The sequence below is a fragment of the Varroa jacobsoni genome, unplaced genomic scaffold (assembly GCF_002532875.2).
Source record: "Varroa jacobsoni isolate VJ856 unplaced genomic scaffold, vjacob_1.0 scaffold_1017, whole genome shotgun sequence".
NCBI lineage: Eukaryota > Metazoa > Arthropoda > Arachnida > Mesostigmata > Varroidae > Varroa > Varroa jacobsoni.
In genome coordinates, this window is record NW_019213919.1 from 338,066 (window position 1) to 364,598 (window position 26,533).

At 40.0% G+C, this 26,533-nt stretch overlaps 1 protein-coding gene across 1 annotated transcript; it reads right to left on the bottom strand.

Annotated features, from left to right (window-relative positions):
• Nucleotides 1-189: 189 nt before the first annotated feature.
• On the bottom strand, nt 190-23,871 carry LOC111265817 (phenazine biosynthesis-like domain-containing protein). The gene is made up of 7 exons (XM_022842748.2): nt 23,450-23,871; nt 14,302-14,401; nt 11,547-11,642; nt 7,844-7,956; nt 5,488-5,609; nt 4,856-5,121; nt 190-2,469 (listed from the first exon to the last, which is right to left on the bottom strand). The coding sequence occupies exons 1-7, from the start codon at nt 23,546-23,548 to the stop codon at nt 2,357-2,359; spliced, it is 909 nt and encodes a 302-aa protein (XP_022698483.1). The 5' UTR covers nt 23,549-23,871; the 3' UTR covers nt 190-2,356.
• Nucleotides 23,872-26,533: the final 2,662 nt, after the last annotated feature.

The following is a 26,533-nucleotide window of genomic DNA, read 5'->3' on the forward strand; positions in this document are numbered from 1 at the left end:
TTGAATACAAATTTAAATAACTTTTCAGTCTGTGTCATTACGTATTAATAATAAATTAGGTTATTTTAAAGGTTAACAAAATGTAATGAGGCTTATTTTAGTTGTTGTCAGACAAAGCGATAGTTTCTCTATAACAACATACAATAGGACTTTTACTTCTGGTAAAAAAAAAAAAGCACAACACTAATATTCTGGCTCGTAACGGACAGAAATTTATTAACCACTGTATCTTACTCGTGTCAGCGAAGATAGTTGTTTTCGTATTTTCTTTCGCTCCATTGCTTTCCGTCCTTGCTAACATTTCTACGAATGTACGTTCTATAATGTTAGCTAATGTACCTTTATAGATGTCCCCTCATCACTTTTTAATCGTGATCATAATAATAATAATAGGTTCGATAGCTATGGTAATCGCAGTGATAGCTCCTCTTCTACATCGTTCATTCTCGCAGCCGCTTGATGATAACTCTTTCCGAAGTTCCAAAGTCCAAATTGTCTTCGTTCCTCTTCCGTGTAGTTCCTGATAATTTGACACGAAGTTAGCGAATCCCACACAAATTTCGCGGTTTACTAGATTATGTACGGAACAAAATTGACTTCAGATTAGCCGATTCATCGCGTAGGTATAGCTATTATGAAGTTCTTTCTATTTACAGCGGATAGAACACGAACGCCCTGTTTGTTCAGAGGGGGAATTATCTCCCAAACTATATGGAGACGCTCGTAATCCGATGAATTCAGTCAGAGCAATGCCATGAGATGCTATGAGTTATCGTATCCAAACAATCTGTATGTATATAATGCGCGAACAGAAATAATTCACAGTGATAACTAACAAAAAGGGCTAACTATACGTGTTGATTTTTATAGGGGTACAACCTGATCAGTGTCAGCTCGTTCATTCAGCTCCTCGCCTTCGCTTTCTCCCTCTTTTCTACTATTAGACTTTTAATGCATTTGCGTTTATCGGATCGCTTGTCAGGGCGTCTCAACGCGTATATAGCACAACAACAATAATCATCATAGCAATAATAACATATATATATATAGATGTATATAAGTGTAAGTCTATAAGCATAAAATTTAGATAAACAGTCTTGGCATCGTAACAGTAATAGATTATATAGAGCTAAATGCATTGTTTGTAAGATGTTTTACGTAGGACAGAGTTGTTAATTTGTTCGTCTAGTCCTACCACTACTTGCGTTAACCAACAATTTTTTTTTATTGCACTAGCCGCCTTGGAAACGAATGAAACAAGAGGCGAGCAGCGTTTTTTTTCTTCAGTTGGTGATGGAATGAGTCACCACCAGATTTATAACAGCTGACGACAGTGCTGTAAAAGATAAGAATATATTGACATAGTATGATTCGACCGAAACGGATTAATCGTGTGTAGGCGTTTTCTGCCCCACACGCCATCCATCTTCGAATTTAGGACGCTCACTGCACGTCAGTCTTTGTCGTTACGTGTTAACAATACGATTTAATAATGTATGGTATTTTTTATAAAGGCATCATCCCGACCTATTTTGGTTTAACGTTCATTACTTTACGTCTCGACTGTTTCTTTCAACGACTTAGTGGCTCAAATGATTTCCAGTTGTTGCTAATAGCAAATCTCATTAACGAAGATTTGCTTTTTCTATCTGTAGACGTATGGAGCGGAAAACATGGTAATGGTGTTTCCATTGAGTTCCAGGCGGAATACAAGCGATTAACCAACGACGCGCAAGGATTTACTTCGGCTTTCGGAATAATGCAGGGCACCAGTTGTCAGCGCGAGGTATTTATGAACTTTTGTCAACTCAACGTAAACAATGCACGCTTCAATATTTTAGCTCATAATATCCGTATCGGTGTTTTTTTTTTTATTTTCTTCAATGGTTTTTAGGTTCTATTGCAAATTATGTCCACGCAGTACGTCCACATCGTAGTAATAAGCATTCAGTGATATTCGAATAACTATATCATGCCCTGTATCATTTTTATCTAGTTTCATCTAAAACTATCTACATATCACGTGTCGTACGGCGAAGACATGGGGAAGACAAGTCGTGCATCGTCGCAATGCTTTATGAAACATCCCCGTTCAAGAACGCCGTCAGAACCTCTCATTCAGGGCTCATTTTTTGTTTCTCCTTCTGTACTCCTCTTCACATTTTCGTATATTAAATATCTGTGTAATGAGCACGTTTCCCTGATGGGCACCTGGCAAAGAAGGACACTAATCAAACTTTAGGTTTTTTTTACTCCTGCATCCTTCTTTCTGCCTTCCCGACGACATCTTTAGGTTGCTTTTCCAGATCGTTTTCAACGCTTTGGTAATGCGCTTGGGCTCCTGGGCACACTCGACTTACACATAGAGTTCTCCCTTCCGGACACAGACCCAATGACCCCCCATCTCAATGCGATGATCGTTGCGAACGGTCAGGTAAAGATCTCCGCCGCGTTTCGAGGCTTGCCGGGCTGCAAACGAACGTGCACACGTATAAGATTACTATCAAGCTATTTAATAAATGGGCTAGAGACAACAATGAAATAGTCAAATAGTTGATAAGCTAAGTTAAACATACTGAAAGCTAATTTTAAGAGAAATAAATACATGCTTATGCTAAACGTCATTATAACCTTAAAACGGCATGTTACTAGAGGCTTTATAATCATGGGCCTGAATATTCGGCGACCTTTAAAAGATGTTAGAGCAAGAATCCCACATTGGACCAGAGTCATTGCATAATCGATAGTAGTTTAATAGTAAAAAGCCGTTAGAAACGTTTAAAGGGCAAGCTGCACTCTGTTGTAAGTAAATCGTATGAACTGAATGCACTTGAATGATTTTTTAAGGGCAATCTTAATTCCTCTGAAAAAGTAATAGTAAACGTCCTTCTCGACGCCTTGAAGTACAGCAACTTCTCAGCACCAAAGATATGACAAATAACTTTTAATAATATAACCGTATATACCAGTCACTTGCTGCCGCCGTATGATGCGTTCGGTCCATCGAAGATTGTCCCGTAAAAAAAGCCAAAAAAGCTAGACGATCGCATTAACATGTTAGTTGACTGGAGTCGCTGAAGTGCGATAGCCTTCAGTAGCATAGAATAGCGTAGAACCGTTCTATTCAAAGATATACACAAAGCAATTTCGGGCCAAGCACATAATTTATGAGACAGATGTTCATTCCAGACGGCTTCGATACCGATTTAAACGATACAGAGAAATTATCCTATCTGTCTGAATTAAGGCTTTGTCTATTGTATCTAGCATTCGTGGCGAAGGCCCGCGTAGCTGCTTCACTCTTGGTCTAAGTGCCAACATTGCAGCCACTTTTTTTCTCTAATCTAAGACCATTATCGTAAGTATCATCCTATCGCCCGTGACACTCAGCCACGTAACACCTTCCTGATGCGGCACCTGCCCTTATACGTTTTATATATATAAGTTTTAAATAAATCTGTGCAGCTTGCGAGAGACTTCTGTCGAATGTGCCAGAAGTAATACATACATGTTTAAACAGAGATAAATGAAGGTAGATTAACTTATTGAATGGCCAAAAGCTAGCTAAGCAGATTTAAAGTGACCCGTGTCAGGTGATATAGGGTTGGGGTCATGTGAAAGCTGAAATTTGACCGTCGCCAATATGTTTGAATTCGCTTGCTCAGGTTTAGGACAAGGAGCCTTGAAGAAGAGTGAAATTTTATAATTCTGTTACGATAAAGGTACAAATATTGGTCCGTCTTAAAAACAAAGTAGGCTATCTATGATCAAGACGGGCTATCTGAAGAGAAGCGCCAAAAGTGGTCGTGTCATTTCCGTTTTAGAAATTCCGATGTAAAAGATGCTTTTCATAGTGGTAGACGAAAAAAGCTGATGAAACTATTACGAGAGCTGGGTATGACCATCATATCAGCAAACAATTAAACATACATCACAATATAATTTTCACTTATTTGAAGCAAGCTGGCTACAAAGAAACGTTTGATATTTGAATGCTCTACGATGCGGAATCATTTAGTTGGTCGTATTTGCAAAATACTATGAAAATGCACCAAAGTCAAGCCAGTTTGTTAAGCGCTTGATTACGGATTAGAAAAGGGCACAATATATGACAGCGAGAGAAAAAATTTGCTGTATGACCTGTCCTAAAGCTCGGCCTGACAACAAAGGTCATGCTTGTTGGGATGCTGCGCTTTGGGAGTCGGTGCCGCCTGGCAGAATTATTGATTCAGATATTTATTTTGTCAACGATCAACAAGACTACAACAAACTATTAAATAAACCAATCGGAATTAGTGGACAGGAGGGGCAACGTCTTCCGTCATGACGATTCCAGACCATATACATCTTAAGCTATCCAGCAAACAGTTCAAGGAGTGTTAGCGCATCTATAGGGTCTGAACGTTGTACCATTAGATTATCATTTGTCTCAGTTTCTGTAGAACTACTTCAATTGTATTAACTTAGCGTCAATGATAAAGATACATAGAATACTTGCTACCATGCTTTGTCCATGGACCACAGAAGTTCCATAGTGATGGGATTATGGTGTTGCCAGGAAAATGGCAAAGGGTTATCGATTAAATGGGCACATGTTCAGTTTAGTAATATTGTTTTGCAATATGAAAAATCTTCGCTTCAATTTTGACGTGAAGGGCATCAATGCCTTTTGAGCATCCAATATGTATAGAATGCTAAGAACGTTAACTTAGTAGGCTATTGGCTTTCTCTATGGCAAAGGGTAATATACAACCAGCGCTAACTCTGACTTCTGCATCTCACACGTTTGTCATCGTACGATGGTTCTGGGTTGACCTTGGCACAAATAATGTACTTAAATCCTCATACCACTTACCAAACAACTTAGTTTTTCCACCGAGCTGCTCGGACCAGTACGGTCCAAGGACCGTATGGGCCGACCCAGTAACAGGATCTTCGGGAACACCGTACCATGGCGCGAAATGTCTTGATACGAAGTCGTACACCTCTCCAGTTTCCGCATTGACACATCCGTTCTCTTTTGAGCCTTTCAATGTAACTGTGACTCCACGGAGTGTCAGATTGCCGCCGCTAAATGCCATCATCCTATCAAAATTTGGGCTGAAGTTTTCCAACTGCTTCCTGCCATTTGTAAAAAGAATATGTCGAATTTTCTTAACGTATGCATTCGAATAGAAAAAATTAATGGCATTTTTCCGGTATCACTGGTAGCTTTTCATACAAAATGATTACAGGCACCGGCTGCAACGACGATTAACATATGAGGACAGTGGGTTTGTTCAGGTATTGGCATCTTTTACTACGCTGCGTTGCAGTACAGTCAGCGCATATTTAAAGGATTTCTTTATTCAAAATAAATGTCGAGTATGCGTTATCGGTGGTCTTGCATCTCTCATGGGCACAGTCGGATTCGCCAATAACTGAATTTGACTAAACAGAGAACTCGTAGAGCTAAAAATTCAGTCGGGCTTTGTGAGCTGAACTTACATGGTGGTATTGTCTTTGAGACGTAGAACAAGCTTCATCTCTTCGGTCGAATAGCGGACTTCAATGACTTCCAGGCGCTCGCCGATCACGTGCTTGAATAGACCATCGTAGATGCCTGGGTTCTGCAATATAGAAGGAAAACGTGTGGCGAACTGGCCTTGAAGGATCGTATTCGATCATACGGATACTATTGTACTTCGTCTTTTTGAACTCGGTGTCGAAAAGTAACGACATTAAATACACGCAACCGCCTAAAAGGCTTTCTCGTGTTGCTAAATTCATCCGCCTAGCGATGGGCGCTCATTGCAAAACTGTGACTCGTTCGAAGCTTTACGAAGTCTTAGTCGATACAGCAAATCGTTCATCCTATTTCTGTCGCAATGTACAAACATCCCGGCAAACACTTTATAAATATAAACAGATCGCAACGCTAATCGGTCTATTCATATTATGTCTGCGAATAGCCGAATGAAATCTCTGTGAGCTTGATCCTCTCTGTAGGTAGTCGTTCTACGCATACGACATGCGGTCAACCGCCCCAATGATAGGATCATGAGCAGTTCCGTTTTTGGGGTGCCGACTCTGAGCAAATGCATACAAATCTGTTTCATCCTACCTATGAGGGGTTGGATAAAGCAACTAACGATAAGAGCAAGGGGTTCTTGCCATTGTTTGTAGATGTTCTACAGGAAACAGATAATGGAGCTGTACAAGCTTTCGCACTAAGCTTCTTCTGTGCCCCTGTGCCATGAAGTCACGGAGGCATGCTTGCAAACCTCAAAGGATAACCAGCAGACGAAACTGTGAGTGAGGCGTCCCTCAGGTTCGTGCGCAGACCAAACAAAATTTCTTTAATTTAAAAAAGTGAAAAAGTTAATGAAAAGACTTGCGTTTGCTTGTCAAAAAATAAGTCACAAGCATTTTCACGGAATCCGAAGCATTAAAGAGTTTTATATGTGGTTTGAAGAGGAGAGCGATCCTGTATTGGGTTTCGATTCGCTTAGGTGGGATGTTTAGCACATACGTATAGACACGCCGATTAGGGCATTGTCTCTTATAATCCTCCCTGACATGTCTGCTTAGAATGGCTTTTCTTTCGCCGCTGAGCAACAGCGTACTACTGCTGCTAAAAGAGCGTATTTGTTTACACAAATTACGTTACCCGGCCAGAGAAATTGATTCCGCTATGCCTCTCGATCACTTCGAAATCAGTCTAGCACAGTGGCATGTACTGTGGTACGGTTCTATGATAGCTCCGTGATCAGACCTATTGTTTTTTAGATGTTGTTTTGTCTTTAATTTCAAATGCTATTTCGAATGACGCTAGTCTGGGTATAATTATTGTCATAGGCTTGAACATATCCACCGCAAATACTTATTGCGTCGAGGCCATATGTGAGCTATTAAGGGATGGTTGCGTTTGATTTATACATTTCAGGGGGTCTGGGTTACAGAGCTACTGTAAAAATAAAGATAACAAAAAGTATGTATTGCAAGAGTGCTTGAGCCGATCACTTGGTACGAAATAATTTCATCCGTTAGGAATTATCGAGGTGTGGCATCAAGGTTTCGAGGAATGGAGCTGAACGTCGAATAGAAAGAGGTGGATTGGGAAAAAACACCGTCGGCCTTCTAGTGAAAGCTATGCTGTATTGTTGACAATGGTATCATTTTCGGTGGTTCGAAATATCTGGTTAAACGTGTTTTCGTTGACAGCGAAACAAATTCTCCCAGCGCTTGAGAGAATGCCAGCGAACGACCGGCCCTGCAAACGGGCGAAGAGCGAATGCGGTATGGGAAAAAACATCTTTAAGAGTAGTCTTATTCAAAGAAAACGTTTTAATGTTGATCTTTTTTCTGTCTGGAAATGCTAGATCTTTATGATATGGCAAGGTGAGTATTGTTTATGTTGCGAATTTTCAAGGTGGCCTGTGTAGTGTTCGAAAAATGCCCTTAAAACAAATGTTCCTCTTAATCATCCCTATGATGGATCCTACATGACAGCGCTTTTTTGTAAGGCGAATTTAATCGTTGAGTTAGTGGACGGACTGCTCACAGTTCATGGGCTTGAGCAAGTGTTTTAGCTGAAATGCAGGAAAAATAGATTCGGCCAAGTGGCAACTCTGCTAAAAGTCGGTGTTTGCCAGTAAATGAGCAGGGAGGGAGGAACGTCTGTGGGTGCTAAACGAGACAGCCTCGTGTAGAATGTCTAAATAGATATAGTATAGGATCCGCTATATAATCTCTAATTGAGTTTCTACAACTGACACATGAAGATATCCTGCTTAATGTGGATTTGAGACCGAAAATACGCATATGGATAGAAATAAGTAAACATTACATGTGTTGTACTTACCACCTGTTTGTTCATGCGCGCGGGCAGATTGAGCATAATTTTACCGTCCTCCGTCTTAATCGCAGTCAAAGTGCCTGATTTTGTATCAAAGCTTAGTCGTTTGTTTTTGTTTCCTAGAAAGAATAGATACAGTGAAATAAAGCAGGTTACAAAAACATAAATGTAGATAGATACATTGTTATTTTTGTGGTTGTCCTTATTATATAGTATATTTCCTTAAATATACATTTTGATACGTGCTTGAAAAGAAGCCTGTCAGCGAGAACAAAACCCTCATTCTGTTTTTTGTAATTTAATTTCCGTCATTTTTACGTGGAGTATTTAGGTCAAGTCGATGCTATATAATTGTGCACGAAGTAGCAACGATCTAGTAATCAGGCGGCTGTGACGGACATTATTTCAAGAAAATTTGAAAGTACGATATGATCTATCAAACGTTTAATTTAAACGTGATACTATCTTAAGAGAACAGTTTAAAGAGGAGCGTTTACGGCAACACATATAACAAAAAAAAGAACGCAATATCTATTGTTATTGCCGGCGCGATCGACAATGGCCTAGCCCCAGGCGTGAAACAAGAGTGATTCTATTAGTCCTCAATTTTATATCCAAAGCATCGTTTTGAAAAAAAAATCAAAAATAAATTTCTGCTTTTTTGTTAGTATAACAGTTCGAACAAAAAGCACCCTCACTGTAAATACCTATACGCCAGGTTGGTCCTTTGCTCCGCAAAGCTCTCCACCTTCCCGCTATCAGTACGAGTCCTCCCGTCCGAGTTCGAGTCGGCTTTCGGCCTGGACCAAGATTGACCTTCTTAGGATTAATTGGCCAGGTCGGCTTATTTTAACAAATCTTCGCGAACGTGGTCAACATGCTGGCCTCGGCCTTCGATTTTGGTCGAATAACGTCTGATACACGTGTGTGTATCGAATCGACCATCAGCCAATAGGCGTGCGCCGATCGGGAATCAATCGGAAATAGGTATTGCTAGCAGCGATGCATATATTAGACTTATATAATTACAGATTTATATAATAACACCCTAGTTGTTAAAGCACACACAGTTATATTAGAGTGTTGTCAACATTACTCTCGAATGACATATTGTGCAAGTTTATTAGATTGAACAATCATGTTCAGGACGGCTTCACTGTTTTTCCACAAGCCACGGTAGATGCATTTACTTGAGGAAGGCGGCAAAAATGACATTCTTTGTGATAATATGGAAATTATATGTGTAGGCGTTCACATGTAATACCAAGTTCTAAAGGAGGGAGGCGTGTACGACATCGTTTCTGCACTGTCAAAGCAAATCGCTTTAATAAAATGGAAAAAAAGGACCAGAAAGATGGGAAACAGAAACACAGAGGATTTCAAAGGAATGGAGGCATCATCTTTGTAGGTAAAACTCGTAGTTAAGCGACAGAAAGATGCGATGGTTAATTTCATAACGTACCTACATGGAGGCCCGTGGTATACAATCTGTTTTACAATGTCCTAGCAGATGTTGTGTAGGAAAACAGAATCCAGTCCAAATCGACTAGTTCAAGTATTGTATAAGCGGGTTGTATCCATCAGGATCCGTTATGACAAGGTCGAAAAACGTCTAGTCCACTGTTCTTTAAGAATAACTACAGTTCGCACAAAAGGAAACACACATCTCTAGGAGTCTTTTCCTGTCAATCTTGGTTGAATATATCATTTATAGCCAATCGCCAAAATCGAACACAGCTCAGGCCGTCTGCCATGACGTGATAAGAGAAGGCGGCTATAAGAGCCGTGGCTATTCGTAGGTACGAGCTTCATAAATGTAAAGATAATATTATAAAAAACAGATTACGGTCTCCGTCAGCATGAAGTAGATGCCTTAAAACTTACACAGATTGACTAATAAATTAATGCCAAGTATATATACTTGTTAAAAACTTATATAGCAAATAGCCCCTGATAATTCAGCTTGTAAATCTATGAATGCCTACTGATTGTGGGCAAAGACTTGCCAAGAAAAATATAAAGACGATCACTGCGTAGTAGTTTTCATAATGCATACATGCTACGGTTACTATAACGGCCTATTCGCGTTTTCAGGCTGTATACAATATGGTGGCTGTCCAATATAGATTTGGATGCTGTTGTTCCGACCGAAGACATTTTTAAAAAAGCACAAGAGGTATTTATAAAGCTTAAGGTAACACCGATAGCACTAGTCATGCGCTTCCTAGAAGCCAGTGTATTCCGAAAAAAAATCCTTGTCGCATCGATACAGGAGCCCTCTGATTAGCTCCCAAAAGGAAATTGAAGAAAAGACTACTAACATAGCCTAATGCAGTATTAATACTTGTTAGTTTTGTTTGATTCATTGTGACCCTTAAAAATGATATGACACGAAGAAATTATCTCGCAGTATACAGAGGCCATCCCAACAATAATTCCATCACCTTTTTAGGCTAAATACAGGGTGCGCATTTTCATTTCGTGACTGGCGTGTAGTTTTTTATGGCCAGCCCTTCATGAAAGTGATATAGTTACAAGAAAAAAAAAAGTGAATGTAGTTAGTAAATACGGCAAAGTAAAGTTAGCAGCAATGTTTTTAGCTCTTTTTTACTACATTCCAAGCTGAAGTTCTCCACTTCTCGACCGAGTTGGGAGAAAAGCTGAATCAGCTGAAGGTGAATCACGGCTGTAAATCGGGAAGTCTATTTGTTAATGTTTCATAAATGTTTGCCATTTGATAGGAAGTCAAAGATCATCGCAATAAGATATTCTGTATTCGTTACTAATATGGGTGGCCCTATGCATGCGCGATCAAACCGGTGTTTTTGAGAAGACATCTAATATGCTGCAATATTGCTTCAATAGTGATTAAAACACTTTGTATTTTAACCGATCGTCTCAAAATCTTGCAAACTTCCACAATTGCCAAGTAGGCTCACAGACAGAGGTCAAGCTCATCTTCACGCAGCGGACGCATACGAACGCGTACGTAATAGAACTTAGTCTATCTTAAAGATGCTGAAAAATAGCGTCGGCACAGATAAACACCAAATATTCCAAGCCATAATACCGCTGTTATTTCGATGAACAGCTGTAAAGGTGACAAAAAGGCCTCTTCGGCCGCGCTGGATAAAGGCACCGTCAACGTCGCCTCACACGCCACTGACTTGGCGAATATCTGAGGGAGTACATTTTGTTATCAATTAGGAATTTGTGTGGCGTCGCGTCGTTCGATGTTGTTTTTCACACACTGAAAAGAAAATGCTGTTTATGAAGACAAAATTCGAAGCCGTACTACAGACATACGTATAAACAAAGACCTCGAAGTTATCTTAACCGCAAGCATCTCGAACGGAGTTGGAGTCGATTTGGCTGAAGTATCGGGGCATTTCATTCGGACTATTGGTACGCGTAGAGAAGGATGGATAGCAAAGGATCAGCATTTTATTAATTAACTGGCAATAACACAAGAGCTTGTGAACGCTGCATTTTACTAACTGAAGTGTGTGCAAATAGTGATTTTAGCCAATAGTAGTAAATTAGTTTCTTTCAACGTTTTTTCCGATAATATGTTTCTATTTTCTGAACAGTATTTAGTATGTAAGCTCAAATCTAGTTACCCGTATTTCACTAAATGTGACGTCGCGTCTTTCCGTTCGCGCCTTGCTTAGAAAAGACCTTCGAACCGCTTACGGCGATAAAAACCTACCGTTATCGAAAAGTGCCGCCGCCGTCGCTAACGTAGCGTGCCCGCAAAGAGGAACCTCTTTTTTCGGTGTGAACCAACGAAGGAAGAAGTCTGATGCTGAAATAACAACAGCCAAAAGAAACATGACAATGAACGTCTTTGGCATAGCTTTATATATATATATATATATATATATATGTAGTCTGTTTCAGTCAAAGCGTACGTAGTACGCGCTTTGTCTATCTATTTTCATCAACGCAGATTGGCGACGCGCAAGCAACTCGACGAAAGGAACCTATACTAATTTTGCCGGCATTCGTGCGTCTCTACGAAATTAAGCCATAGTGGTCTAGGATAGGTTTAATTTCGAATCACCTTATACACCCCAGGACAGATGTCGTGATGAACGTGGTCAAGTCGTCTGCTTAGGGGTTTCGTAGGCTTTATATGAGATTATTGCGGGTTCCTATTCTGTCTATATAGACTAGTGCCGTTAAAGCTAGATTTCTAAATGGACAACGAGTCGTTACGCAACGGGATCTTGCATATTGCGGTACTGATGTGCTAATCGAAGATTACTAAAATCCAAATAACCCTCAAGGAGTTGTTGCTCTAAAGCAAGTTAGATGAAGAATATAAATGTAATTGTAGAAAATAATTGTTAGAATTCGGTGATGTGCAATAGTACGAAACGTTGGTAAGGCATACACACGGCGTTTGTGGCGCTGACAAATGTCGAAGGTCGAATGACAAAGTCGGGGGTGCGCGTCGGTCTACTCGACGTTTCATGGGCCAGAGTTTGAATGACTAGAAGTTCAGGCATGTCAATGACTGGCCTGATTTAGGTTTCAGTGGAGGGTAAAGAGATAGCGATTTAGGTGTTACGCAGTATTTATACTATACTTAGGTTTTACAATAATATCGAACGAACAATTCACAAAAAGATTAATTGCGAAAAATCAGATGCATAATTTTTGGCTTGTTCAGCAATTAAATAGAAGAGAAATTTCAAAGCAGGACAAAAAAATGCCAATGCGTCTACTTTCGACAACGTCTAACGTGATCAGGCAAATTGCAACTGTGAATGCTCTAAAGAAGAAACATTCCTATGCAAGATAAAACTTCGTTATTGAAGTGATGATTTAATAGCTGTTCTTCTTTGAAGATCGCGTTTTATCTTAGAAAACAAATTCGATTTCTTCAATCTGATTTATTTCTTTACAGTACAACTTATATTGTACCTGAACAATATTATAATGAATAGTGAATGGCTTGCCATGCACCCCATGGGGTGTAGGGCCTACGAAATGAACGGTGATAATTTTAGTTTCGTCAGAGCTGAAAACTGTAATCGCCTCGTCATGCAGCAAGGTATTTCCTATACCTAAAACACCTATAATGATTTCGGTATTTTCGTATTAACGAGTTTTACTAGTGGGATAAGGAGATGAAGCCGCGTGTTTTGTAGGTTTGGCGCCGGGTACTTTTTACCATTTCGTACTTTGTTTCATTATAATGAAAAAAAATATATTCTTAAAAGGCTGGCAAGCCGGATGGCCTACAAAAGGTGACGTTTTATAACCAAACTCCTAGTTTAGGACTCTTTCGCTTCGGTCAACCCTTCTCATAGTTAACATGGTTCAGCTACACTCACAGCAAATCTAAACCTTCTGATAAGGAAGTCCGTAGTCAGAGGAACACTGAGGAAGTGCCAAGTCAATGTTTAAGAAAAGTTCTTAATCTTTTCGAACCCTTCAGAGCGTTCGACTCCCTCAGAGCATCCTACAGACATGTTACGTTCGTAGTACGATAACACATCACTGCTTTCACGCCCTCGCGGCAGAGAATTATAGAAAGCGGCAAAGAACGTAGAACTTCTCGTGATACAAATTTAAATATCTTCGGAACAAGATAAAAATAACCTTCAGTTGACCTCTCAGTGAATCTTCTGCATAGCCCTTCTCTCCGAAATCAGTAAGAACATTATATTCGTTACTTTTTAAAAGTAATGAAAAATGGGGACATTATGTATACGTCCGAAATAATACAATCGACGCGATAAAGGGAACTGGTCATCGAAACCGTGTGTATTTTTTGGCGATATACAGACAATACGTAAAGGCAGTCGGGTAAGCCTTCACCTTGTTTAGACAGCAAACACAAAGCACACTATGGGTCCATGTAAAGTTGCCCAAATTTTACTTTCAATATTTCGACATCGCTAGTTCGGTGAATTCTACCATACGACCCACATCTCCCCAGTAAGCTCACTGCTAAACCAAACGTCTTTTCTTCATCGAAGCTTCACTGCTCAACTCTACATGCATACAAATGTCGTTTAGAAAGACGCGCTGAGTAGATTAATGAATACCATTTACCCACCAATGGAAATAAACCAGTTTATAAGATATGAAATAGTTTTTCTTGAGTCGGATTTTTTTGTTGGGATAGAAAACCGGGTTATCATGGACACATCACAATTCGAATGCTTGCTATCTGTACAATTGTTGATAACTACATATTGTCATATCTGATCCTAATGAAATACGACTTGGGAGGGAGACACAATTGCTATATATATATATATATATATATGTGACAATATTCTTTATTTTGACTATTCGTTCGAACTTTTTCATACAATGACGTGTTTTGTATGCGCAGTATTTTAACTGCTGCTGATCTCATTGTAGCGGACATGCAGAGGTAACATATTGCCTGGAAAATATATAGTAACGACGTAGAACTAAATTCACTTTTCTCCGTAAAGAATTACCAGATGAAATGCTTTCCTCCGGTTTTTTTTTGGACACGAACGCCGTCTCGGAGAAACTCATCTCGTTGGCAATGCGTTGTTTTAGCTCGTCGGTGATATCCTGGAACGTATAGAAAAACCATCGTTCATACGCGAGGCAAGAAAATATTATATATAGAGTCGACAAATCAGCCATGTACGAGGGGGCTGCCGTCTACATTGTAAGTAGCAAGTTATGTCGTAATATGTAGTCCGTAAATACATACATACTTCGTACGTTGCAAAGATTCACAGGATACAAAACTAGTCTTGCAATACTGCACGCTGTCCCGGTTCATGATGATCAATTACCTCTAGCACTATAACAAAAACAATAGGCCAATGGCTTATTGAAACATGTCATAAAGAATCTGAACGCATGAGCCCCACGCTGTCCAAATACCTTACATAATTCACAGCTAATAAGGACAGGTGATCGGTTTTCCTTCAACGCAACACAATGTCTGCCCTTTAGAGTTTAGTTGTTTATTGCCATCACTCGATGACGTTACGGAACATTTGATGAAGATAATTGAGTGCGTGCCCTGTAACCTCGGCTAGGGCAAAGGACAATCAGACTGCTCAGAAGAACTCCCCATTGCTCAGCGAGCATTAAAAATGGTTCGCCTACACTCGGTTGCTCGGAGACCGCACACACGCTCAAGCATTAAATAAAATCAATAAATACTAATTAATTGTATATTTATTGTTATTACCATTTTGTATGTTTAAACAGTTGTAACGCGGTACAGACCATCAATGCGTTCATTCAACGTATTTACGCATCGAGTTATCAAGCGCCAATACCAGTTTGACATCTCGTTTACCAACTGCTACATTATCATTGATCATGCTCTGCAGCTAAACATTATATCTAGAAGTTTAATGTCTACATTGAATATTGCTATCTCGTGTTGCTTGTTGCAATTTTTTTAATAGAATCTTGTTGATGCAATATAAAATCGAGCTATAACTAAATGAGGTGCAAGTGTTTCGCCTCTATTTGCTATTTGGCTTGGTCTGAAATATAGCCTCCCGACATGCCTGGACAAACTTCTCATCTTTTCGTATGGTCTGCAGTAATTTATACACAGGAGGCCCAAAACTGTTGTCCGCATGAGAAATTTAGAACAACTGATATCCGACAGCGGATGACAGTTAAGCAGTTTGCGTTATCATAATCTTGGGTTAACTGTAGGGAAAGCCTGTACCATGCCGTCAGTGTTTGGCCACTTTTTTACAATGACGAGCGAACGCGGCGTTAAACTCCTAAAACGTGTTTTCATTTTAAATAAATCGTAGTCTACTAAAATTTCCTCACTTTATGAAACATGTAAAAATTATGTACACCCCTACTTCCATTGAAAGAGCGCAGCGACAACACATGAGCGCAAAGATAATCGTGTCTTTCTCTTATTTGCTCCATTTCCGCAGAGCCTGATTATTCGTTAAGGACTCGGGCTCATTTCCGCTGTTTATTCTACTTTTCTCTAATCGCAAAGCAGCAATTCCAGTTTTGCGCGTAGGGGCACGTTGGACCGACTTGCACGAACTGCCCGTTTAATACCTTCACACCCAACTTTGTTCGCCACAGACCCTGTCATCGACTTGCATTTCTGTTTTGTCAAACTTATAAACCGATTTAGCTTAACAAGTTACGGCAAAAAAGGTGTGAGCTAGCTTGCGTATTTTTGTCAGTAGCCATCTTTTTACCGGCTTCATACTTAGAATTGCAGGGTCGAGACGTACACCACACAGGTTCATATAGAGAGGCCTACTGGATTCGCCACACGTGTTTGTAAGTGAAGGAACTTCAGTGCACACGAATTTTGAACGGCAACATACTAACCATAACTTGCTAATACTAAGCGAATGGTCCATTTTTTAAATCACATACAACTTTAATTTTTTCATGTGGGTAAATTTTGTACGTAAAAGTTTTGCTTTAGATCTAAACAATGTATGTGCACAGCAACAATCTATAGGACCACCCACTGGGTTGCTCCCTGGATATTCTGTTAATTTCGCTTGGTCTCCACGACCCGACAGTTGCGTCTGAACTAAAAGAGAATTGCGTTATCGTCACACAGACGAAAAAGCGTTTGAAGCCTTTTCAACGGAAGCCTTCCATAGTAATCATAGTAATTCATTCCACACAATAACTAACCAACACGTAAAATTTGAGCCTAAACACTCTTATGCATAGCAAAATAGCTCTATAAGTACCAGTAGGTTAGAACGGAAGTCTGGTTAGTTTAAAACAAAAACACTTGATCGTTTAACAATCTTTGTTACACTTGTTTTGTCTATAATTTTTATAACATTTTGTTCTTCTTCTACTCAAACGGATGTAAAATATAGTTTCCCTTTTTTTAACAAATTGTCAACTGAGACTTTTAGCTCAGCTACCTTTTTCATTACTATTATGGCCTCATTTATGGTCTTGTAGCGTTGTTTATGTTGCTTCTATGTCTCTGGTTTAGCCATCTTCAAACGACAAGAACGTCGCCAAGATTATGTGAAATGTTTTTTTCGGTATTTTTTGCCACAGATCATTAACACGCTGCCATTATTTTGGGCTGGTAGCATTAGCTGCTTGTGCAGTATCAGCAGCTGTGGCAAATTACACAGCCGTCACTCTTTCATTCGTACTCTCGACGCTCTGCGTGCTATCTCTTAGAGAGTGCAAGCTGATGAGCTTCGCCTAAACGTTGTTGTCTGTGCATAGCGCTACTATGTGGTCGATCACTGATAATGGGAGGGAACACGTATAGGGCAAATCCTACAGGTCATTCATGACCCAGACTTACAGGCCAGTAGAACGGTCAACACGTGGAAAAGGCAAGCGATAAGAACGGTGGGTCGACCCAAGTTGTCGTCGGGTGTCTACCACAACAGCATTTATCTTGCTGACGGTGAATCGACAGTCGATCTGTCAATAATAACGCAGGCGATATAGTAATGTGCAGAAAAAATGTACTCCTGTTTCCAAACAAAGCAGTTATAGCTGCGTTTTCATTGAATAACATTTAATAAGAAAAATTTTATCAATCTAAAGTATAAAGTGTCTGAGATATCACTTCACATTGCTTACTTTATAGTAATTGCTCACATAAACTCCTCTCCAGAGGCTACCGACATAAATATCTCATGCTTTGTCGGACGTCGGTAACTTTCATGTCGCTGTAGCTCTACACTTAATTGAAACGGTCAAACAAAGGACACGCGAATCAATCAATTGGCAACTATAGCTTCATGTTTCACTTTAAGGCCTCCTAAGGCTACAAGGAGGAGTTTAAAACTGAGGCTCAAGGTGTTCCCCGTAAAGATCTGAATCTGGCCATATCACTGCTACGTTTTACGTACGGTATTGCCGTGACACGTATTCCATCAGACAGCCGGCTGGCTGGCTGGCTGGGTAGCTGCCAGCCATCACGAAACAGATTGCGTGTTGCTAAGATTAGTAAACAAAAATTTTACCCAGCAAACCATGATTGCTACTAAAGAATTACGAGGACGACTGGTTGAAGACAATGCGTTGCTAGTCTTAATCACCATGTCTGCTTAAGACAACGTACGTTACTCTTTCGAAACTCGAGTATAGCAGTACAGTATAAGTTTAAAATTGCCAAATTAGCTGTCGCTATAAAGCAAAGGCTCATTGAAAAATGTAAACCTTTCCAGAAAGGTTTCTTTTTCTTTTTGTAAACTCTTTAACATTTTTAAAGTGTGTTCATTATTCATTGACATTTATGAGCCTTAGAAATATATCGTCAATCTGCCCTTCATAGAGCGTGGCCAAAAGTTTGCACCTCTATCAAATTGGATGACCGGCGAGGCCCGATCTAATCTAGTCGAGGACAAAGGTAACCAATTAAATCATACTTATAAACGATGAGGCGTAAATACGTAGTTATTATATTTGTAAAGGCTCACGACGATTACACACTTATTGGTCGCTGTGCATATATATTCTAGTTTTTTTTTGTTTTTTTTTTAACACAAAGTAGTTTATGTTGATGGTGAAGCTTGAACCAGCGGTTATAAAATATCTGTGCATAGGTTAAAGGTACACAGAAACCTTACACTATATTAGAGCTATAGTATTTCGCTATAATTACGCCTATCGACACGGAAACGTATCGCATTGACCTCGAATAAGCTCCACATTTGGATCGTTTCAAGATGCCCAGCTCAATTAACTTCAAAAACTCATCAAACCTGCTATCTTTTTACATAGACCGTCTTCTATCGGGCTTTTCTCTAAAGTCGAACACGTAGTTCGCATGGTAAGTTCAGCTGGATTTTTCGTTATACCTAAACTCGGCCTGTGGCCACGTACATTTGTGGCGATGCCTATTTAACTGGTTACAGGTTGACGTTTAGCTTACTATGTCCTTCGAACGAAAGCGGCACCACGAAGATGGTCGATATGTATTGCGATGGACCTTAAGCTATTTCACCTGCATCCAGTTTGCAGCTGCAATAGGTGTAGAAGTATATGATATTCATTCCAGAATTGTAATGGTTTTTTGCTAATCAGCCTATTTGAGCCTAGACGAATAATGAATTCTTTTTTTTTTATTTATTTATTTATTTATCCTTACCATATTCAATTAAGCACGCCTTTAGACACTGTTTGGCGTTTATCTACCTAAACTGGGTTGATTCGACGTTACCACTAGATATAATAATCTACCTTCTTTTTTTTACCTGCCCCACTAGAAGCGTGCGAGCATCAGATTACTATGGTGAGATAGAAAAAAAAAATAACAATAATAGAAAAGGAAAAAAAGCATATTTTTATATAACCGCGCCATAATTTACTTTAAATTCAATGGCTGTATCTTATCGTGATTATGCTAAAGTAGCCGAAAATCACTGTTTTCTCTATCTGAGTCGCTGATATACGTACCTATAGCTACTTTTGCTTCATTCAAAAATCACATTATTATTCTATACGAGAAAAGTTGTCGAACTCCTCAACTGATGACAAACGTATAAGTTTTTCTTTGTAAACTAGTCAGACTGTTCGTTTTTTCTGAGAGGCACACATAACTGTTCGTATTTAAATCGTTCTTCACTATTTATGATAGGGTAAAGGTTGAGCTGTGACGTATTGCGCCCATCCCGTATAGAGTCTCCTAGCACTGGCGCGCTCACTAGTAATCCACGGATCTAAGCTGGCATGCGTATACAATATTCCAGGTAGAAAAGCCCACGACGGCTAGTTAGTGATTGCAATCGAAACTCTTCCATGGATTTCTACGCATAAAAGGTTTTGATGGTGCCTTTATCCACTTTCCAACTAGCCTGCTGTGTACTCTCTTAGAAAGGTATGGAAATATTTAGGCGACACTGTGCATAATTTGCGCGGAGACTTTGAATGGTTTCCTTCCTAAGGTCATAAAATAATATATATGCATTATCCGTATGCACTTGTTTTGTGTAAGACTAAAGGCGTTGATCGTCACAATGCGATTGTGTACTATCTTATTGTGAAGTAGCTTTTTGCCGTTTGCGAAGAATTAAGCAGCTAGTCATAGAGAACCTAAACCCTCGAAATCACCGCATTATAAACAGCTATCGGCACACGGGAAAACACTAGCTGTACCTGTCAGTTGTCAAATTTCAAAAACATTACCTATTTTTACATAGAAAGAGAGGACATAGCCTTCGAAGGCTACGAAACTACTATAGGTACGATATCACAATAAAAATTCGAGCATTTTTCATCCTATGCCACCGATGGGCTAATACGACTGAAGTGTAACAATGCGAGATATTTTTTTAGCCATGTCTTCCATTGCCAGTCATTCCCATCTCCGTACTACGAAAGGGTGGTGCTAAACTCCCGGGGAGTATTCTCTTCTTATCTCTATGTCACCTGATGTTTTGCTCCTTTTTCTCTCTTGTCCGCTTTGACTTTCATCTCTTGCAACTGTATAGGCTCGCGTATACAAATTTATGTACAGATAACGTTCATGACTTGGCAATTGTATCAACTAAATTAAGAGGGATGTAAAAGCGTAGCCGCCTCTCCCTAGAGGTCAGGACGATGCGCGGCACAGGTCCTCTGGGGAGCAGGGGTCGATGGATATCAGAAGAGGCTGGGATTATCAGCAGTTATAAACTACATTATTCTGTCGCTATGTCCTCAAACAATATGCCTAGTAGTAGTAGTGGCTATACGTTGTATGCATACGTTGACTGGCTTATTAGTCGACAAGATAGAAGTTACCGTTGCCGACCGAGAACGCGTCTGAACTGTATCTATTGCATAGCCGTACTCATATGGATTTATAATGAGGTGAACCCCCATTGTTTGAGTGGAGTTTCCTGTATTTCGTCGGAAATGGTCAATGACCTTCGGCCACTCTAAACGCAACCTTGAGTTAGGGTGGTGGTTTAAGGGACTTGTGGATTAGGTGTGATGTGGTAAGCTAAAAACTAAATCAGGACTATCCTATGCTGAAAGCAGGAGAGCGAAAGGCCATATATTTCTGCATACAAAAATGTCAGACTAACAATACCACTTGAGGGTGAGGGGTACAACTAATTGCTTTTTTGAAACTTTCTTTCAATGGGCTTAATCTTATCAACTTTCCAGTCGCTATTTCGGGAATCAAAGGCAGTTCCGAAGTTGCGCGTGTTTTATGGTCTACGCTTTTGTATGGGCATAAATTATGGTTGGTGGATTTTGTTGGGAACACCAAAGGCCACTGACCACCTATGTTCGATGTCTGCACATATTAGCAAACATCATTGGCATCTATGAAGCGCTTTCCGTCACCGGCAAATAAGGACAATTTTAACGGCCAAAATGATACGAAGGCATAGATGCTATATCGCGTATAGATAGATTAGTAGTTAAATCTTGATTTGGCAACAATCAGAAGAAAAAGAATTAAAATGTACGTATAGTTGTTTAGGATCCTATATCCGCTATTGCCATTAAGCACGGCTTTAGATGGCTGGCTTTCAATATGAAATAAAGTACGTTTACTTCCGGTTTCGAATCTTGATCACCTCACATATTGCTAACGTAAAAAAATAATTGAAATGTTTATTCAAACATACAAAAAGAATCAGTCTATTAACGAAGCCCGAATTTCTCTCTTAAATATCCAGTCACTTCTAAATAAACGTTAACCAGCCTAACCTGAATTTCGTTTACTGCATGAGATGCATCACGTTCGTCGACAATAAGTACCGCGGTCAGCTATATATACATATATATATATATATATGGCCGTTCGGGCGGCTTGCACAAGGTAGGTCTTCATGATAGTACGAATAGGTTTTCACTCATTTGCACATTTCAAAAAGCACTACCTGATGAAAGATGTTGTATCTTCGATAATCCAGAGAAGGCAAGATTCGAATACTACCCCCTATAATAACTGTGTAGTAGAAACGAACTTAAACATCAGAATATCGCAGCTGCCGACAGTTTCTTGTGAATATTACCAATGCGTGATCGAAGGTCATATAGCCAATGTTTTCTTACGGCCAGATCCATTGATATAAGTAGTGACCCATTTTTGCGTCGGTGTGCAGTATGAGTTGTTTAAGCCTTGTAGCAGTGGGCGATATTCCAGATCGCCGCACAATGGCACTTGCAAGTTAACCAGTCTCGTTTCTAGCAGTTCAAAGAAAAGTTGTTCGCTCGTTACCTATGCTTGTTTATTTTTTGTGTCTTCGGCTGTCATTGTTTACAATCTAAGCAGAATTAAGCAAAGTACATATGTGGATATTTTAAGAAAGCTTTTTGATGTTTCCCTTGGGTACCCGAACCTCGAACGGAGCCAAACGCTCAGAACACGAATCGCGTGTACATCTACTGAAGAAAGTTATCACCAGAGAACTTTCTTCGAGAAGAATAGCCACACAGATAAAGGTGCTGCTATTAGAATAAACACTGTACAAGTCTTGTTAGAACTTCGATCAAACAGCACTAAAATATTCTTCCTAATAATTTCGACCTTACATTTCGAATATTTTAAAGTTAGCGCTTCCGATACGGCCCCCGAAAATCATAATGTTGTATTTATTATGTGATTATAAACGTTACGCACTAGTTATCTAATACACAGATGATATCTAGGCGCAACATTGTATCCGCACTATCGAGGCTTTCCCAGTTGTGGGATGACCTTCACAAGTACTACTTTCGCTGTCCCCCAAGCCTGCTGAGGCTGCTTCGCAGGTGGTTCCAGCTTCTAGGGTTCTTAAAAGCGTATCCGTCTATTCTGCAACCAAATGGAACAACACTATTTTATATAAAGTAAAACAAAGTAGGCTCTAAGCTCTTGGTAAGAGTCTCTAGAACCGCTTTTCCCGCTACTAGCCTTCGCTAAATTTGGCGTTATGGAATCGAGGGCACCCTATCCATTGTAAGCCCATGACAACAGTAGGCCACACCATCTACATCAGTAATTACTAAGCTCTAGTTTCTCATCATCTACAACATCCCTGTCTAAATTACCACTCAGAATTGGTTTGCCCTGCCCTTATGTAATCGTAAGATGCTCGTTTCATCAACTGCTTTACAGTTAGGCGACGCAAACGACGGCGCCCGTAAACGAAGCTCAGTACGTAATTCTATGCCGTTAAAGACCTACATCTCATCTTATACTTTCTCTTTCTATCCAGGAACAGGTCCCAAAAAAACCAGCAAATTAGCAGCCATCCCAAACCTAGACCGTAAGACTCGTATTGCGCTCAATGCTTACTATATTAACACGCCCGCGCTCGTACCATAGTTTCTTATTTTATTTAACCAAGATGTCACTATGCTATGAGATCGTAAAATATTTTCGCATGTAGAAGGATTAGGTAATTGTGTTCAACATGTCTTTTTTGACTAAGGAATAAGATTGTCAAAACGGCCTAATTAGATTTCTGCACTGGCAAACTAGGCAACTGACAGACTACGTCTACTATTGGGAAGAGCTAGAAAAATCAGGCGTATCGCAAATGACTGCTAAGTCAAATGGCCAGTAGAAGCCTTTTATCGAAACTGCATGTTTGATCGGTGTAGATTAATTCTTTGCGTGGCCTTGAACGCCATTTGAGAGAGACCTTGGCGTTGGGAAATGGGTCGAAAGGTCGTCGTGATCCTACTGACCTGGTCCCGATCGAGGAAAACGACGGTGGCCGAGTTACCGCAATACGGCTTGTTGGTAAACGCGTCGACCGTAAAGATCTTGAATGCCCGCCTCGTCATCGTAGGCGGCTTAGGTGGCACTGGCGGACCTATCTTGAAGCCTGGGGGGCCGTCGCAAGGCACTTCCAAATATTAGATGGAGCAGGAGCACTAGCGATGATGGTAGGGTAAGGAGCACTACCTCTAGTGAGCACCACTCCTATGCTAGGAACGGAACGGATAAGCACAGCCAACGGGAGCGGCTACAGCAGACATGAAACAGAGGAGCACCAGTAGGAACTATGAGTAATGAAATGAAGGAATAAGAAACACGTGAGTAAGCCTGCGAGCTGCTTCGACCGCGCCAGCCAAGAGCGCAGTGAACAGGCGGAGGCAGACAGAGGAGGGTCAAATTAGGAAAGGCCAGGAATCGGAAAGGATCCGTCTGGAATGGTAAAAGTTTGGCCTCTCTCTCGCTCCATTTTGCCTTGGACGGCCAGCGCCGTCGTTCTTTGCTATACATGCAGATCGGGGCAGGCAGTAGCCTTTCAGCATACAGCTAGCTAGCTGATGGAAACCCAGAGATTTGGCCCGGGCATGCGCGTAAGCTGCTGCATGAAGGCACCACGGCGTAAGGACTAATATGGGAGTAGCACGGACAAAAGGATGCACTTCCCACTGGGAAAGAGCACTTTATTTCCTTTCCTGGCCAGGACAGCTATACGATAGCAGTGGCAAACTTGGAGCCACGTTTTGGGGGGGTCGCTTGGAGTGTTACGGGAAAGGCTGGAGAAGGCTCTAGGTATACGGGAAATATCTAACGGCTCTAGAAAATATTTCGACGGGTTTTGGTTGTCCTTGCTGCAGCTGTTCCTAAATTACGAGTCAATATAAATGGTGACCAGCTTTAACCGCTAGATGTACACCATCAATCCGCCTAATGTGCACGATCAAAAACAAATTTCGTTCTTTAATGTATGCAAACGCGGCCTTTGATAAAAACTAATGAAGGATAAATGAACGTGCCTAATCATATCGGTAGCTATTGGCTCAAGGTGATTGGCAGGATACGCGTAAAGAATCGGTAGGCTAAGGCATGCTTACCTAATAGCGAGTAACAAGAATGGCATTATTAAGACATTGGCTTTTTCGCTGTAGCTTTTTAATAGTAACGGATAACGTCGGTACGGGTCTTTTGCTCTTTTTCGTAACTAGTGCAGCGATTTTGTCTCGAGCTTTGCTCTACAGGATATGCTATTCAGATGTAATTGGACTGGCAAGGGCGATTCTAACCATTTTAAACAGGCCTTCAAAAATCTTCAAATGTAGATTAAAAAAATATAACTTCAATGGGCCAAAAATTCGAATTTGTGTCGGCTATTGAAGTTTCTGTGTGGTTTAAGCTGAAACCTTCGAACCTTATAAGATGATGGAGATTTCAAATAAGCCGCAGGTATCTTTTCTGGTCAAAGGGTACTATATGGTAAAGTAGTGCAAAAAATATTTATCCATTTGAGAAAGCTTTTTTTCTTAGTCGTTCGTCATTGGCGGCAAAGCGAGTGAAAACCACAGCGTGCAGAAGCAAGAAATATAATACACACCTTTTATAATCTTCTTTGACATAAAACACCTACCTATAGGAAAAAGTTATCTACATAAAGTAACCTATCCCTCTGGGGATTGGTTACCATGTCTATATTGAATGAGTTCAATGCAATAGTACTATCTCCTCCGCAGTAAAAATTTAGCATTATACTTTAAGGTCCTCATTGTCGCAAGCGTCAAGAGAATGACTAAGAAACAGATTAGATCAATGATTTTTTTCATCATTCTGACCAGATACTGGCAAAGAACGATCGAACAGACATTATGTGATATTTATTCATAGAGTTGAGCACGATAGAAGTGTTCTCGTTATTGTTTAGGCTGAGCTGCAATATGCTATGACGTCAGTTTGAAGCACTAAGTTTCCTGCAGGCTCTTAGGATAGATATGTAACCAATAGGGAAAAATTTTAGCTTTTGTAGCTATAGATTTTTTATAATGTTCCAAATAAGCGTTTAGTTAGTTATTCTATGACAATGATAATATGAATATTGTTCTAATTATACCTAGGTCCATAATAGCTGGTGTTAGCGGTGGCACCCTTGCATAAAATCGCTCAAAACGTACTTTACTGAGAAACAGCATCTTTAAGAAGATGCCCGAATCTAAAGACATATTTTTTTAGAAGCTAGGCCCTATAACAGGTCAAAATTTAGTGGTCTTTCTGTATATATTTCTTTTAAATGCAATAAACTACAAATTTAAGTGGTGTTGAGTACGAGACGAACACAGGCAAAAAAATCTATCAGAGTTCGCGCGTGATAAAACAAGAACAATAAAATGTTTACGAAGTATGTGGGACCAAGCGGTCGGTTATCAATACCTGTAGAAAAAAGTAGAGTTTGCTCCGGGGTAGGAGTTAAAGTTTCTCATAACTTTACTACAATGACCCTGAGAAATGAGAGATTTCAAAAATAGGATTGTCAAAAACCAAACTAAAAATTGCTTCCTTATGCTCACAGCCTCATTAGTATAAATCAGCGTTGTTTAATTGAATAATTGATACTTTGGGGCATCTACTACAAAATTCACTGGCATTGTTGTTATTGTATCCAGTTACCATAATCGAGGTTATGCCAATCAGCTCATGATGCTTAAAATATCACAACGCCCTATAAAAGCTCAGCCAAACTCTCAGATAAAGTTTTTTTTTGTCGTTTCAAAATCACACACGACGAAGCATTTCACAAGGAATAACCTAACGAAACTAAATAAAGTTCTCGTTAAACTCTCGGGAAATAGACACAAGCCTTAACAGCGCTTGGCCTCAATTTTTCTATAGCTCGAAATATGATTTGCATTATTACGTATCATTACATAAATACACAAGTCATACACACAGCAATTGAGAACGTCAAATGTTGGCTACTATAATATAGAATTGTCGGCTTCGTTTGTTCTATAGGAATGCTGAGGGTGCGCTATCTCTTGCATATCCTTATACAGTACATACGTGATGTA

Excerpts from the sequence above, each read along its gene's own strand:
- LOC111265817 (XM_022842748.2), bottom strand. The coding sequence starts at position 23,548 with ATGACGAGGCGGGCATTCAAGATCTTTACGGTCGACGCGTTTACCAAC. Across the intron at positions 11,643-14,301 it reads GGAGGAAAGCATTTCATCTG|CATCAGACTTCTTCCTTCGT; the intron begins GTAATTCTTTAC and ends TTGTTATTTCAG. Across the intron at positions 5,610-7,843 it reads CGCGCATGAACAAACAGGTG|AACCCAGGCATCTACGATGG; the intron begins GTAAGTACAACA and ends TCTATATTGCAG.